This window comes from Schistocerca nitens, chromosome 3, assembly GCF_023898315.1.
Source record: "Schistocerca nitens isolate TAMUIC-IGC-003100 chromosome 3, iqSchNite1.1, whole genome shotgun sequence".
Lineage (NCBI taxonomy): Eukaryota > Metazoa > Arthropoda > Insecta > Orthoptera > Acrididae > Schistocerca > Schistocerca nitens.
Genome location: NC_064616.1, coordinates 82,139,010 through 82,155,910, shown reverse-complemented (window position 1 = coordinate 82,155,910; position 16,901 = coordinate 82,139,010). Strand labels below are relative to the sequence as shown.

The 16,901-nt window shown below is 36.7% G+C and overlaps 1 protein-coding gene across 7 annotated transcripts in view; it reads right to left on the bottom strand.

The window, feature by feature from the left end:
* Positions 1-16,901, bottom strand: part of LOC126248046 (homeotic protein female sterile-like) — a 296,375-nt gene that overhangs the window by 12,245 nt on the left and 267,229 nt on the right. Inside the window, exon 16 of one of the 7 annotated variants that reach the window (XM_049948681.1) lies at positions 13,697-13,999. The exons of the other annotated variants lie outside the window; for them this stretch is intronic. Within the exon in view, the coding sequence (XP_049804638.1) occupies positions 13,992-13,999 (8 nt within the window). The 3' untranslated portion in view covers positions 13,697-13,991. Of the gene's footprint in view, positions 1-13,696; positions 14,000-16,901 lie in introns of those variants that run through there. 7 annotated transcript variants of the gene reach the window in all.

The window sequence follows — 16,901 nt, the reverse complement described above, 5'->3', positions numbered from 1 at the left end:
GGAGACATTGATGGAGCATGTGGATCAGTACAGGGAGAATCAGTACAAGAGAGAAACAATCTGGACATTGTCATAACAGGTACTGCTATGTCACTTACTCTCCCAAGCACACTCCTTGTTTACGTGTACAAGATCACAACACAAGACGAAGTTTGGACCCAGCCACTGTTCAAATTCTGGTGGACTGGATCCCCAGAGTCATATGACAGTAGCAGGAACAATAACTGCAAGTTTTTAAGCTAAAAAGCAACAAACAAAGCTTTGAACATGTAGCCCATAAGGAAATTTAGTGGTAAGAGCAATCTTGATTGAAGATGGATTAAATTCAACTGGGCTAACCACCATGGAACTTTAGTTTCCATGGGTTTATGATGACCCAAGGGTCGGCCTTGAAAATAGGAGGGCAACATAGCTCACTGACCATATCTGTTCAGAAATGTGCAAAGTAGGAAGTCGTTTGCAGTTACCATCAGCCACAACCAATCACTCGTGTTCTGCCTTACAAAATAACAAATAGCTGTCAGAATGTTGTGAGGTGAGCTAGCCTGGTGAAGAGTGGAAACAGTTGATACAGCAGATGAGTCCTGAGCCACTGCCTGGCTGACACTGTTCTCTAGTCAGCAGTGCAGGGTAACAACACACACGACGCCAATGGAAAACTCAGCCATCCTGTCACTTCCTGTGGTGAGTCACAGTGGCGACCAGTAATAATGCAATTTAGAATTTCAGGCTCTTTGATTGGCACTGCATGACATCCTCCTGCATCCCAAATCCACCAGCTATTACAAAGTGAAGAGGAAACAGGTTACTAATGGCAACACGATGAGAACAACCAGAACAAGCAATGCATGACCCTGTTTGTCAGACAACAGATTGTTCCACTGAAAAATAAACTGCTTCTAATTACAATTGCAACACCAGAAGGATAGTAAATAACTAAATTTTACTTACTGTATGTGTACAGAACAGTAGGAAGAATACATGATTAAATTTGTAGCTGTGAAATTTAATAAATAGAGCTGCCACTTATGGCAACAACTATGGCTCTAACACAACTGGGCATTGAGATGGAATGAGCTGGATTCAGTCTATGCTGGTACAACTAAGCCAGAGTTCATCAATCGTAGCAGCTGGAGAGTAGTGGCATGCCAGTCTCTTGGCAACCTATGATCATTCGTTTTCTATGTGTGAGAAATCTGGAGAATGTGCTGGTCAACGCAGCAGCTCAACATCCTCCAAAGTAGGGCAGCATAGAAAATGTGCACTGTCTCACTGAAAGATGTCATGGAGACCACAAAGACAGGTCACAGCAACCACCCTTAACAGATCAGATATGTAATGGCTGCCATCCAAATTATTGGCTATGCAAACCAAATGTATTTCTGCTGTGTACCCAATGGCACCACATACCATCACACAAGATGATGGGCCTGTATGATGATGAAAAGTGCAATCTCGCATTTGTTCTCCTCAGAGCATACATAAACTGATAGGTCCATTGTGATGCTGTATGCAGAATCAGCAATCGCCTCAAAAAACTTAGGTGCTGCTCACATGAAATCCTCCACAGCATTGAATATGGCCCTCCAAGAACCCATTTATTGCATATTCGCATGACAGCCGTGGGATCCTAACCAATGCCACCAGCAATAACAATAAATTGTAGTCTCAATTGGCCACAATCCTTCTGCTGTCAAATTCAAACATGTGTGATAGATGTTTCTCCTTACATCAGGCATAATACAATATTCTCACACGTAAACAACATTCAAATGTTACTTCTGACTGATAAATTCTGTGTGTACTTTCTGTGTATACAGAGTGTAGATTGGTGTAAAAATATACAGAGGTTAGATTGGTGTAACACTTACCTACTTTGTATGGTTGGACTAAAATGCTAATCATTTGCATTTCCAAGCCTGTAGTGCACATCTTGTCAATTTGACATTTCTTTCATGTCGCCTGATTGTATTGCCACTTTAAAACCAATGTACAAAATGTGTAGTGAAAAAGTTATATTACTGCAGAGTCATTATAAGTACAGTGGTAAACCACAGGTGCTTTGTGATTTTGGCACACAACAAGCAGCATGAGCACATTGCTTCAACAGGTCAGTTACCATAATGAAAGGGATACTAAATTTGTTCTCTGATAGCACGGTGAATTTTTTGCTAGCTTCCACTTTACACACGAGATCCAACAAGTGACTTTGCTAAGGATGCAGCATTTTGCCTGAGATTTTGAACCACAGAAGACTATCAACATTTGGTTTGATGTGAAGAGTCATAGTACTTGTCAGCTTGTACTGAAGCACTTAGATGCAGCACAGACTGCACGTGGCAATGGATCCTTGTTAACCATGCCCTGCACAAGATGGTGCTAGATCCATTTAGGTGCAATATGACTTCTCTCATCCAACTGATCATATTTATTATCTTTCTGTATAGTTACAGTTGATAGGAGCCACTAAGAATGGCTATTGGGACTACGTATGCTCATTTCATACAATGTAAGAATTCTCAAAACAATGGAATACTCCATCAGGATGATGCATCCACTCATACTGCATACAATATTAAAAGTTACATTGATCACAACTTTCAAGAATCTTTCCATCACATTTTTCAATAGTTTATGGAACAGTTTTGATGTGTGTGTGTGTGGAGGGAGGGAGGGAGGGGGGGAACATCCTGAATTGCCTTTACCAGCAATCTGTCATTTTCCTGAGCTGTTGAACAGTGACAGAAAGATATATTACAGTGCACAGCTATCAGCACTAGGAATTGCTACACATTGTTGACTGAATCATGAACAGTGAACAGAAACAACATTACTGTTTAGCACAATTGAAGAAGACAATCAGGACAGTTGTCTAAATCCTGTCCAAAATGATACAAATAACTTTATTATCCTTCTCACCATATAGCAGAGAGGCCGAGTCGCGATAGGCACAACAAAAAGATTCACACACACACACACACACACACACACACACACACACACACACACACACAGAGAGAGAGAGAGAGAGAGAGAGAGAGAGAGAGAGAGAGAGAGAGAGAAGTGTGCGCACGCGCGCAAACACAACTTACACACATCTGCAGTCTCAGACAACTGAAACCACAGTCAATTCAGCATCTCCGCTATATGGTGAGTAGCAACTTTCATTCTCTAATACTGTTACATTCCATCCTGGACTATCCATTGTTTGATTATCCTTCTGTCACATGTTGCTGACGTTACGGGTATACCCATGAGTACATTGAAACACATTGTGAGAGTGAGTCATAGGGCCGATATAGAAGTTGGATCATTTACCACACCAAATCACAAACCATTAGGAATTTGGAAACTGAATTTGGTAAACAGAAAATGTACGGTTTTCACAAATTGAATTGTGAACTCCATGAAATGTGATTAATGGTTTACGATTCAGACACAGTGAAACAGCAACCAAGCAGAAATTATTTAAGGAAAAGAATGATATTCGCATACAACTTGCAACATTTATGAGTCATTCAGAGGTACAGAACTGGTGGGAGGCCTGTGATATTTGTGGATGATCTGAATTAGACTTACATGAACTTGTTCTATGCTAATCATCATCTTACAGTTGTAGGATAAGGGCTTTCTTGCTTCTCGTTTGTAAGACAAAGTGAAATACTACTGTACATACTGGTAGTGCTACATTCAATGAATAGCTTTCATGATAAAATCTTCTGAGTGCCACAATGACAGGATACTTTGAGGAATAGCTCAGAAGCAAATTAATCCCAAATATCCCATCAAAGTGTTTTAGGGACAGCAAAACTTCTATCACAATATTAAAGTTAAGCCAAGTTTTTCTCAAAAAGAAATAAACTTACTTCCACAAAGAGGTTTTCTTTCTGATGAAGCTACATACAAATAAAAAATGTAATTTCTAATCAAACACAACGAACACACATCTGAAACATTCAAAAATTCATAATATCCGCACCAAACATCGATATTCAGTTCTTAAATTACTCATGCCTATAAGACATCAAACTCATTTGGACTTCAGCAAAATATTCTACAAAATAAGAATGTTACATTCACACTGAATTACACAATTCAAATATCAGAAGAAAAATATTTAGTAGTAGACGCTTAATTCACAAAGCTAAACTTCTGTAAGGATTAACATTTAATGGAATGAACAACTGACATAATGACATAACAATCTCTGCTAATGCACACATGAAGAGTAGTAACGATAGTGAGGGTAATAATGTTACCAGTAATGATGAGTTAAGTGATATTGAAGACACCGACATTGACACAGTAGTAGTGACACCAATGCAAATGGAACCCAGCCACTTTACCCTATTAAGATCTGAAGGGGATTCTGAGTCGTCCTTGAAGAAAAATGGCAGATCATATTCTCCATTGTTTGAGGCCTGACAGTTCTGTGTATTCTTAGTTTCGTATGTTGTTAACGCACTATATTATTGGTAGCTCCAGAGCTGTTTAAATTTCAGTGCACAAATCCCTCCTCTATTTGGTTGGGTGTGGTTAGCTGGTTGTCATTCTGTGCCTGATTCTGGGAGTTTCCTGTGACAATTTGGGATTTCCCCACTTCATAGTAAGCCTAGTTGTGCTAATAATTGTTCAGAAAATATGTAAGATGTTTTGAAAATTTTTGTATAAAAAAATCTATACTTTCAAGCCCCGCCAGGCCTATAGCTTCACGTTTTTGCAGGATGGACTACGGCAAGAAAGTTGAAAGACTAGTAGATTTTAGTGTTGCAACAGGATGATTTTCCAACTGACATTGGTACATCAAGTGAAAAAAGTACTGATGCTGAAACAGGCCAGGTTCTTAAAGAATTCAGACTCAATAATTCACAGGCCAAACAACCAAAAAATCACATCAACAAAATACTTAATTCTCCACAGCCTGCAATTAAATTTGAAGTTAGCAGTGATACCAATAAACAAATCCTAACTCTTTTAGTCAAGGGAGATGTGACAAGTGTGCTATTTATAATACATAATCAAGACCGCATTCATTCATTCAAAGAGTTTCCAATGTAAGGTATTTTCATGTGTCAATAAGAGAAGCGACATCTCATTAAGTAATTTTTGTTGATGACTATCATTGCGACCTGAAGGGACTTTCAGTTTCTTTCTTTCTTTTTCTTTTTTTGGTGGAGCGAGATTGAAGGAGGGGGGGGGGGGGGAGGAGGAGGAGGAGGAGGAGGTCAAAAAACTGTTTTCTCCTGGTTTTATTTTACTAAAACAATTTCCAACTGACTCAAAAAAGATACGTGTCAAAGCCAAAGAACAAAAGTGCAGTCCCTAAGGGTTAAGCCTATGTTACTTGCACATAACTTTGATACTATAATATTTTTGAGGTGAGTAGAAGCAGATCCATGTGATCTCCCTCCTGCATGTGGTTTCCTATAAATGACTTATGTTCTGCTTGCAGCTCTTGCAACATCTAATCAACAATATACAAATTTCAGCATTGTCAACAATATAGCACACACAGTAGAAAGATCCATAAGCAAATCATTACAGCACTTCTTGCCAAAATGCTTTTTTATTTTAGTTTATTGAGGCATTCACTCTGAACAGACCCTTCTCAAGTGAAGGTGTAAGCTACTTGGGGATAACTTCTCTTCAGATGGTATACATAAGAATGTTTTCCTTCTAACACTACAGTTGTCAAATGCTTTACGTGCCACACACGCCCTTCTATGTTTTTCTAATGAGACAAATCTGCAAATTCATGCTTAAAATCATGGGACGTGATGGCAGGAAAATGTTCACAAGATATCGCCTTAGTCCATTAGAAAACAGCAAGGTACCAACCAAGAATATAGCACATTGGTGTACTGAATTGTTGATACACATGCCAGTCTGCACAATTACATGGATACAAATATAGTTGACCTGATTCTCTCCCTGCTACATTCTTTTCTTCACATAAACGTCCATTAACACCAAAGAGAAATATTTTTCTAGCTCCTTTTCTTTGATAAGGATCAACATTCTAGCAGAAACAAGGTCATGCAAGAACGTATTAGAGTTATGCCTGCCTCTTGTGAAAACATTATGTGCATTTTTTAAAAAACTGTTTTATAGTTTTTTTGACTGAATTTGTGTTTTCAGCCTGGGACATAAATACAAGTCTAACCATTCAGTGGTTTAAATGTGTGAGAAAATTACCTTGCAGAGCAACACAGATTTTCCTGCAAGTATATTACTAATCCAGCTAACAGACTGGTTCTGTTCCTCACTACTTGTCTGTTGCAGAGAATAGACAAACTCTGTGTGTGTTGTTTTGTGACTTTTCAATTTATTTATTTATTTTGTTGTGACATAAATGCAGTAAAAGCACACATTACATTTATATGCCAATTATCAAGAAGACGAAAGTTGTTTTCCAGCATTAACCAAAAAGTGTCAGTTGAGTCTGCCATAATGGAGGAATTTCAGTAGGTTACTTAGGAACAAGAATGTACAAAGCATTTTTGCAATAATCTACCCTCGTATAGGAAACTGAACACTACATGTATGATTTCGTTATCAACTATTATGATTTTAAACAAATTTCCAACAATTAAAGAATGGGTTACTGAAGTCTGTATCTGCCAATTAAGTGGCTTAATAAGATGTAATTAGTGGTATATTAAAAAAAGAACAGGAAGAAAAGCAATTCCTTCTTGGCTCAACAACAGTTGCCTTCCTCCAAAAGATATACAGTATGTTTGTCATTTAGCCTTACACATACAGAACAGTATGTGTACAAACAAACAGCAGTATTAGAATCTACTTCTTGGCATAATTTTCTAACTGCAAAACCCACAGCAAATTTGCTGACAAACCGCACAGAAAAATGTGTGTGTGTGTGTGTGTGTGTGTGTGTGTGTGTGTGTGTGTGTGTGTGTGTGTGTGTGTGTGTGTGAGAGAGAGAGAGATCTCTCTGTCTGTCTCCACCTCTCCGTCCATCCAATCTCTACATATTTCACACAATTAGATGAACGAGAATAAAATATGTTTCACAACAAATTTATTTGACAAGAGATCGTTTACAGCAGAGAACAAATTGTATTTTTCCCTTTATGCAACACAATTAGAGATATTTACATTTATTCATGCCAGTAACACTAGCATCTCACATATCACAGTAATTTATAAACATTCAACTGTCATGAAAGACCACATAAACTTGTCCTAATGCTTTCGGATTCAGATAAAAATACAATCTATCAAGAGATTTTGAGCCTTCATTTGAATTCACTGTATTCTCTTCATCACCACATGAAAATAGTATTATTAAGGGAGTAATTATAATCTTTTCTACACCAAACAGCATTGTATCCCAGCTTTTACACTAGCTCACCATAATTCTACAGCAGTTCTCAGTACTGGCACACTCATATACTTTAGATATTTATCTTCAAACTGGATATGCAGACAAATTTCACAATAGTGAGAGAAATTTGAGGAGGGAAATAGCACAGTTACTACTTACAATCACACATATCTCCACTCAAGCTGTGCTCACTGATATGTTCATTTGCGGATCTGCTGGAATCTTCTGTACAAATAGTTATCTGCATTGATGCAATGAAGACTTTCATGGCTGGTGTTTACTTCAATTAAAACTTCTGGGCCGAAAGGCCACGGTCGACATATAACGCTATTTATTGATGTTTCATTCTCAGCTGTGGGTGATATCTGCAAAGATAAAACTGGCAACTACATCAAGAACTTTTGATGCAGTCGCAAGTTTTATCTCTGAAGGTGTCTCTCACAAATAGGGACAAAGTATTTGTAAATAGTTTGATACATCGACCATGGTCTTTCCACTGAAATAGCAACTAGATGCTTAAATACCACTGGTAGCTATAAAGTTAATTTTGCTCAGCCAAAAACATCTCGATATTTGCAGTGTTAGTGACAGTGCACTGAACAGAATGAACTACTCATTTGCTATGCACATACACAGTCTAATAAATTAAATTATTTTTAGCATTTTTCCTGTTACAATTTTACATTAAACTATGTCATAACAATCTTTACATAGAAAATTCTAAACTGCAAACAGCAATTTATATTCATTAGTGCAACAGAAAGCTATAGTATATGTTTTCACTGTCACTTAATGACGACTTCAATTTGATGAGGCAACTGCCTGTAACACTGACTTTGTACAGGAAACCACATACAACACAATTCGCTCAGTAAGTCACCCAATGAAGTAAGGTATTACGTGCACTCTCCACTTTGTGTAACTTAATCAAGTTATCACTCTTACAAAACACGGAAGTTATGTCATTAGTACTTGGGTGGTGTATACTTAATTTTAGCATGTATCACATAGGATGCGTGGAATATAAAACTGTTATTTGTTAAGAAAGAGGTTATGCAGTTATGTTGGAATCACTGTATCAACATTTTCACAAAACACAATTACAGTACTGAATATGAACAAAATACTGGTAGATTTTTCAGTTGAAAATTTAAAACCAGTATTTTCACACCACTCCTCCAGCTTCTTAATTAATTGTTAGTTTTTAACACCATGTGATTGCTGGGAGGCTGGAAGAAAAGTGAAAATTGAAAAATCTTTTCCAATAAGGGACCTTAAAATACCCTTCTTACAATTTATTTCCACTAAAAACATATTCACAATTAGAACATTTGCTTAAAACGCAGTGACTGACATACAATGTAAAGTCATTTCTTTATAGCTACTAGAGTGACAGTGGGATTCCATTTGTGGTATGCACGTATCTGCCCATGTTTGAGAAGGTGAATTAAAGTAGTTTGTTTCCTTTCCAGCGGAGGTCCACAACATGCTACAGTGATTTTGATATTAAGTTTGTGATGCGTCATGTGCTTCAAATAATGCTAACTCAAGCTCTTACAATGAAAAATGGTGTTGTCACCTTCATTGGAAGACCTTGATTTATCAGCCGCTCCTCTCAGTGATTGCTTGGGGACAACAAATCATTTGATCTTGGTTAGCAGATGCAAAATGCGCTCTCATGGTTTTGACAATTTATGAAATTCAGCAATTCTTGTAACTATCTCTGGTTGCACTTTTTGAATTATGAACTAACATTCAGCAATTGTCATTTGGAAAGCTTTGAGGTTCATTATAGTTTGTCCACAGTTCAACTTATTAAAGAGCTGTGCGTCTCTCTCTCTCTCTCTCTCTGATTCTTGTGTTACATTCCTCACTGCACAAATGAACAGGATGCCCTCTCAGTTATCATGAAGACTTTGGCACAGATGCACAATGACATGGGGAACCGTGCGTGTGGTATGGTCCTCCCATTCTTATGTTCTGCCTCTGCATTAAAGCACAGCTAGTTCACTGTATATCATCCAAGTTACCTTTCTGAATGCCAATCCCTACCTTCTGCCCCTTTTCTGTCTAGCACGTGGCTTCAGACTGGGAAATGATCATCAACCAGTTTTCATTGAACAAGGTCTTCAGGAATGCTCAAAATGGGATCTACGGCGGAGAACGACCACATAGCGCCGCTTAATTGCATTCTCTATTAATGTTCAGAAAACAACAAGAAGCTTGCAACAGTTAGACTCCTGGGGTAGCTAGTATTAAAACCCCATAGCAGATGATATGGCTTAAAATCCATCCAGAGGGGAATGGGCAGAAGGGTTGTATGGTCAAATTACTGATAATCTTACAGTCAACTGGTTCATGTGACGGCAAGCAGAACAAACGCATAGTGACCTAATGACATAAATTGTAAAACCAACGGTATATACTCTGGTGATGGAGTGAACCGAAGCCATAATCTACATAAACGCAAGTGTCAGCACTCCACTAAAGTCTCAATTCCTTCGCAAATAGCCTGAACCAATTTACATTCTAATTTAAATAGATGTCATCTTGTAAGTGAGATTTTCATTTTATTTCAACTCTCCATCTCTCTTTTTGTCAAGATGTGGATGCTACAACAGTTGAAGGTTTACTGGTTTTCTACAATGGGTCTTTTTCAGATTTGCATTTCAAGACAGAGAAGAGTGGCCTGATGATTTTGGATTAATTATTTTACATCTTTTACAGGAGAAACATACTGAAGAATCAATAGAGGTCATCACAGATACTTATCTCTGATGAAGGGCATTGTCCAAAAGCTAAGCTGCTTTTTGTACTTTTCTACCCAACTTGTGTGCACCTACCTCTTTGCTGTATTCTCATGTGCTTATTTCATGGAGTTTATCATTTACTTAGATGTATTCCTGACAAATGTGAACATGTGCAGGCCACTGATCCATATACTGTTCTTCCAATCATGTTGAATACTACTAGTCTTTAGCAATTGTTTGCAAAAACAGCAGTGTCACAGTTTTCTGTATAATCATGCTGATCACATTCAGCAGTTTTATAGATCTAAAATCATCAACAATGACAGTGAATCTGTTTCTTGAAACAATCTGGTCCACAAATCAATGAAGTAACAGAGGAAATATCCAACAAACTAGTGATAAAGTTGGCCCTAATGAGAAAGAATAAATGACTGATGGGACATTGGTACAAGTATTTGGAAGACTGATGAAGTAGCATTGAAAGAGGATTGTTGAAATGATAGGCAAACTTACAGCACAGTGTATCTGTGAAACTTCACAGATTGCTAGAATCACTGAGATGATGACTGTTGTTTTCATTAAATCCATATTATAACAATGAAAAAATATCACACAATTATGATGTTGCTAGATGAATGCCATTATCTTAAAAACAGGGTGTCCCAGGTGGAATGGTCAATATTCAGGGATATGGCAGGAACGATCATTTGAAGTAAAAATGTCTAGTGAACATAGGCTCATTAATGCATACCTTAAAAGCAATGATATTGGCATACCTTAAGGGCAATGATACTGTGAAACAAATCTCTTCCACTGCAAGCTCCTTGCATTCCAATTTTTAGAAAAGAAAAATAGATCCAGTACACACTGGCTCTAAAGAACATACCTCAAAGAGCTACGAGCACTTTTTCATCTCAGCTACTGTGAAACACTCCTCTTCTGCTGAGCAAGTGCTCCTAGCTCTAACGTATACATTCTAGAGCCCTTGTTTACTATACATTTTCCTTCGAATGATCGTTTCTATTACACCCCTGAATACTGCCCATTCCTCTTGGGACACGATGTATAACTGGTACCGGAAGGGGTCGCATACGACAGGAAGGTGATTAACACAAATGATGATATTCTTTGCGAGTAAAAACAGTGAGATACGGGATCTTTTTTCATATATCAAACTTCAGCAATCTCTTGAAACTGGTAATGTTTGCTTACAGCAAATCTCATGCTTGTGAAATACGAGCTGTTCTACTGTGAATTCAAATACACAGATAGGATTCAACCACAACTCACTGGGTGCCTCGTTACACACTTTTAATTTTAAAACCATATTTGTCCTCAATACTTCTCTTAGCTTAGATTTCACTAATATTTATATGCCAAAGAATAGTGTTTGAAACATATCTGTTGTCTTCAAATTTTCTAATTACATAATTCATAGGAGAAGAAAGACTGGATTGCCACTGTTTACTTTTTGTCATTTGTAACATTCTGCGTCAAAAACTTGAGACAAATCACAGTAACTGTTTTGTGAAATGGCTGGCTCAGATATGATATTCATACACACTGTATTAGACTTTGTAGTTGCATGGCAATGCCAGTACTGACATGTTACAAAATAATATAATATTATTTTAATAATAATAATAATAATAATAATAATAACAATGACAACAATAACATTAATAATAATAATAATAATAATAATAATAATAATAATAATAATAACAACAACAACAGCAGCAGTGATGATGGATACCCAGCACCTGTTAGTCTGATTATACATGTGTGGTTCTATTTGCCAGTTTTATGCACATTCTCAACTATGTAACATTATCAACACATATGTTATCACGCATCTATCTTCAGTCAAAAAAATAATATCTACATATTGACACAACAACACTACAGTGTTACTGCCAGGTAATATTAGTAAAAGTAACAAAAAGTAATTATATTTAAAACTTATTTCAGTGAGACTCAAGAATGTGTTTATATAAAAAGGGTCTTGCAATTACCAATGAGAAAATCAAAATCAAACCACTGTTCACAAACTAATCCTATTGTACATGTGGTTCTTAAATGAAATCATTGATTTATTATGTATTTTATAGAACCTCAAATGTTCAAAATCCTCCCTCTTTTTATTTGTTCTCATAATTCATTTGAGGCAGTATGAATTTTTAATCAAGTGTATAATATGAGAACAGCCTTTCATGTAATTGATTTGAGACATTTAAAAATAACTTTATATGAAGAGAACAACAGACTAGGTGGCAGTGAAAGGTACTGATCAATCTCTTATGCAACTATAAAAAGTTTGAAGATGAGTCAATACACAACTAATTATTAACAAATTAGCAAGTTGTGTACAAGTGACCAGATTCCTTATATACTGACATCATCTCATTTCTAAAGATCACTAAAACAATGCAATATGATAAAAGAAACTAAAAGCAATTTCCACATTACAGATTTGGAAGATGATGAATGTCAATTAGGATGAGAGACATAATGGCATGCTGCAACACATGAGAAAGAAAACAAGAAAAATTTGTTAAATTATCTTACTGCAATCTAAATCCAACCCGCAAAGCTCCTCAAATCGTGAAAACAACATCCACTTATATAGGATGAAGTATACTATGTTGTGTTCCTCTGGGGTTAATTCTTCAGAGTAAAATTAATAAGAACAACAGACACCAAACACTTAATTTGTTTTGAGCTATAATTTCATTAGAGCTCCTGCTTAAAATGACAAGCATTACGACAAATATATTATTGGGATAAATTTTTAAATACTTCCACATTCAAGGTTTCTACAAAAAATTAAAAAATAAAATAATAATAAATATGTAGCTAATATCTTGATATCAAATGTGCTTTGCTTTTTTTCTGTCACTTATAACTGTAGGTGTTAACAGTAATTGAGTAAAATTCTCTGTTTATAGCTGTACAATAGTACCTTGGCTAGAAATGGAACTAAAGACAGTACAGAGAAGGGTGTCAATTAGAAACAGGAAGTAAGTTGCATTCTACATAAAATGCAATACTAATATATAAAGGAAAGACTACGGAATGTAAATCTATAAAAGTTCCATGTGTCTGGGAGATGTAGGGCACATTGGATGGATGTGATGTACGAAAAAAGAAACTTCAAACCACAGCGCAAATGAAATTCAGATATACAGTTGCAACAACCCAAATAACAGCACACAGTAGTTGTAGGTCTCAATTGGAAGACTTAAATTATTTCACAAATTACTTTAACGAACAAACAAATAAATAAATATTCTTTCTGAAACAGATGAAAAAGGAATTAAAAGTAAATGACAAAGATAACATTCAAGCACTACGAAGAGTGACAGACAGAAAAATAAATAAATAAATAAATAAATAAAGACTATCTTGAGGTGACTTGACATTTCAAGACGAAACACGAAACTACTGAACAAACACAGAAACTTAACTCAAATGAAAAAGGTTTATAAAAAATTTGGATTTTTTTGTTTGTTTTGTATATATACAATGTAACTAACTTGATAAAAATATATTACATTGACGTCATTTTGATTCTATGTTCTAAATTTTCTTGTAGCCTGGACACACACACACACACACACACACACACACACACACACACACACACACACAAAAATAAACACAACTGGTTAACACGTATATGTCTGTGAAGGTGTTTCAATGAGAAACACAAAAACACTTTGACTTCAACATGTCCTGGGCAATATTATAAAGCCACTAAACATGGGCCTCTGTGAACAATCCAACATGGCGAGTCTGTGGTCTGCCAATCATAGGCCGGTGTGGTGTACGACAGACATCACAATCAGCTTTCCCCAAGAGGTAGTGAGTGTGACAACATAACCACGATGTCCAGGTTATGTCACTGCAAACACAACAGTGGGACATAAAATGTAATGGCGGACTCTACTTGTTACCAAGATGTTTCACTGCAAAATGTAATGACCGAAGCTACTTGTTACCAAAATTATCATATCATTTGATCTGATTTATGCATGTACAAATTATTAGTGTGCAAAAGTTCAGTGAGAAACTTTATGAAAAGCAATATAGTATGCAAAAATAAACATGTTTTCAATATTCCATCTTATAATCTGAGAAATTATGTAGCAATTTGTATGAAAACAAATTGGTCCAATGACTTCTAACATGCTTAGAAAAAGTGATAGCATAAAACTGAGGGTGTGTCCAGAAAAGTGCTATATGAGCGATCACAACAAAGGGACATTGTTAGATAAACTTGAAATACCATTAAAATATGATTTACTATATTAATCATAAGAAAGGATATACATATTTATTTTATGTAAACCATATATGTGGCCCAGAATAAAACAGCAAAGATGTGAGCAGTAATAATATATACTTCTGAGGAATGAGAAACTTCTGAAAGCTGTGTTATGGATGAAAGCTAATGAAGGGTATAAGTCTAGTTAAAGACTCCAGAAAATAACGGAACAGTGCACATTTGGTAGTAATTTAACTTCACTAACCATTTAGACAGAATCAGCAGAATCTACTACAGATTCTGAACTTTCCTAACAAATTAAACATTTATGCCACAGTGACCTCAAATGTGACATTTATCAATGACAAGGAATTAGTCATGATCCAACATACAGTTTTAATTATCATGAATGCACCTTACAATACACAATTAGTAGCAGACTGAAAGCTCAGTTCTATCATAACTGTTTCTGTACATACAGGGTGAATCACCTAAAACCTGCACTGCAAATATTGTGGAAATGGAAAGCCCTATTGATGTGCAGTTTACACAGAATAGACTGGTAGTCAGGGGCTCGTATTGTTAGCCAATCAACAGGTTGTAATACTACTTAGAAAGCGTATTTTTGTGCTCACACACACTTTTTAAATGTACCAATGCCTATTGACATAAATAAAATAAAAGTAGGGTAAACTAGAATGCTAAACGTGTTTGTTGCAGGATTCTAGTGCAAATTGTTTATGAGATATTGTATTTTGGAAGGTTTCCACATGGACGCTTGTTTGTGCCAATCAACCTGCATGGTTGTTAGGTATGATGGTATTAGGTTTGCTTACAGTGTGCTTGTGTGTTCCGGAACTGCATTCTGACTTGCTAGTTAGTCAGTGTGACAATCCAAGCAGTAGGTCATGAGTGGATGATGAATTTTACCAATGCAGATAAAGCTGACATGCTCACTGTGTATGGAGAGTGTAGGAAGAATAATATCCCAAAGATATCAACCACCTCACCAATTTTTTATCAACCTCGTCAACCAGTTACATCAAAGCGGTAGTGTAACACCTAGACAGCATAACAGAAGGAAATGTGACAACAGAAATGGGGGAAATTAATGATCTTGCAGCTGTTGCAGTTGATCCGCATGTTGGATCCCATGCAACTGCACGAGGAAGTGGCACGAGTCAGGCAATCGTCTACGCACTCTCCATTGACATAGGTTCCATGCCTGACATATTTCTTTCCATCAAGAGCTGCATGGAAACAATTAGAGGATCATGTTAACATTTGTACATGGGCATTAACATAGGATACTTCAGATGTATCATGTATCTTGTTAAGTAATGAAGCCAGATTTACCAATCATGGACAGGTAAACTGCCAATCATGCTTTGTTGACAATCCTCACTGGCTTCGTCAGGTGGAATATCAACTTCCATGGAGTGTAAACATATGATGTGGGATAATGAACAATCAGCTCATACACCCATCTTTCATAGACGGAACCCTGAATGCGCAGAAGTATTGCAGCCTCCTAAAAGAGCATCTTCCACAGAAGCTAGCAGATGTTCCTCTGCAGACTAGGAGGAACCTGTGGTACCAACATGATGGCTGACCACACCATAGGGCATGAAGTACTAGAGTGTGTCTTCACAAATTGTTTCCAAATTGTAGGATTGGATGCAGAGGGCCTGTACCTTGGCCAGCCCATTCCCCAGATTTGATGCCTGTAGACACTTTTCTGTGGGGAAAACTGAAAGACGCTATCTACAGGGACATACCAACTACACCCAATGATAAAAGCAATCATGTATTACTGGCACCTGCTCGAACATTTCCACTGAAATGCTAGCATGTGTGCAGCAGTCATTCCGTATCAGACTGGAAGTGTATATTGCTGCTGCCAGTGGTCATTTTGACCACAACCTGTCATGGTCAACTGTCTCATTACTGGTAAGAATCCGTGTAACTAGTGTACGTACTTCTGATGTTATTCAGTGTGTGCTACCACAAGTGCTGTAGAAGTGTCAGTGTGGGAACTTTTCAAAGTATGTTATCTCATAAAAGACTCTCACTAGAATCCTGCCACAAACACCACTGTCATTCCAATTTATACTACTTTTAATTTGTTAATGTCGAAAGGCAGAGTCTCATTTAAAAAGTGTGTTTGCACCAAAATACACTTTGCAAGTATCTTTACAATCTGTTGGTTGCCTGACAATACAAGCCCCCTGAGTATCAATCCACTCAGTGAAAACCACACAAAAGCACTTTCCTTTCCTGCAATATTTGTGGTTCAAGTTTTAGGAGATTCAACCTGCATATAGCACATCAAATACTGTGAATGCTTGTATCTAATTACCAATACAGATGTTAAACCAGGTAAATTTGATACAGAAATACAAAGGAATCTACAAATAAAATATAACTATTTATCTGAGAATGGACAATAATATCCAAAATTAGTAATGGATTAAAATGAATCTTCAAGAACAGCAATTGATTTTTGGCAGTGTTCTACGATATTTATTCACACTATCAG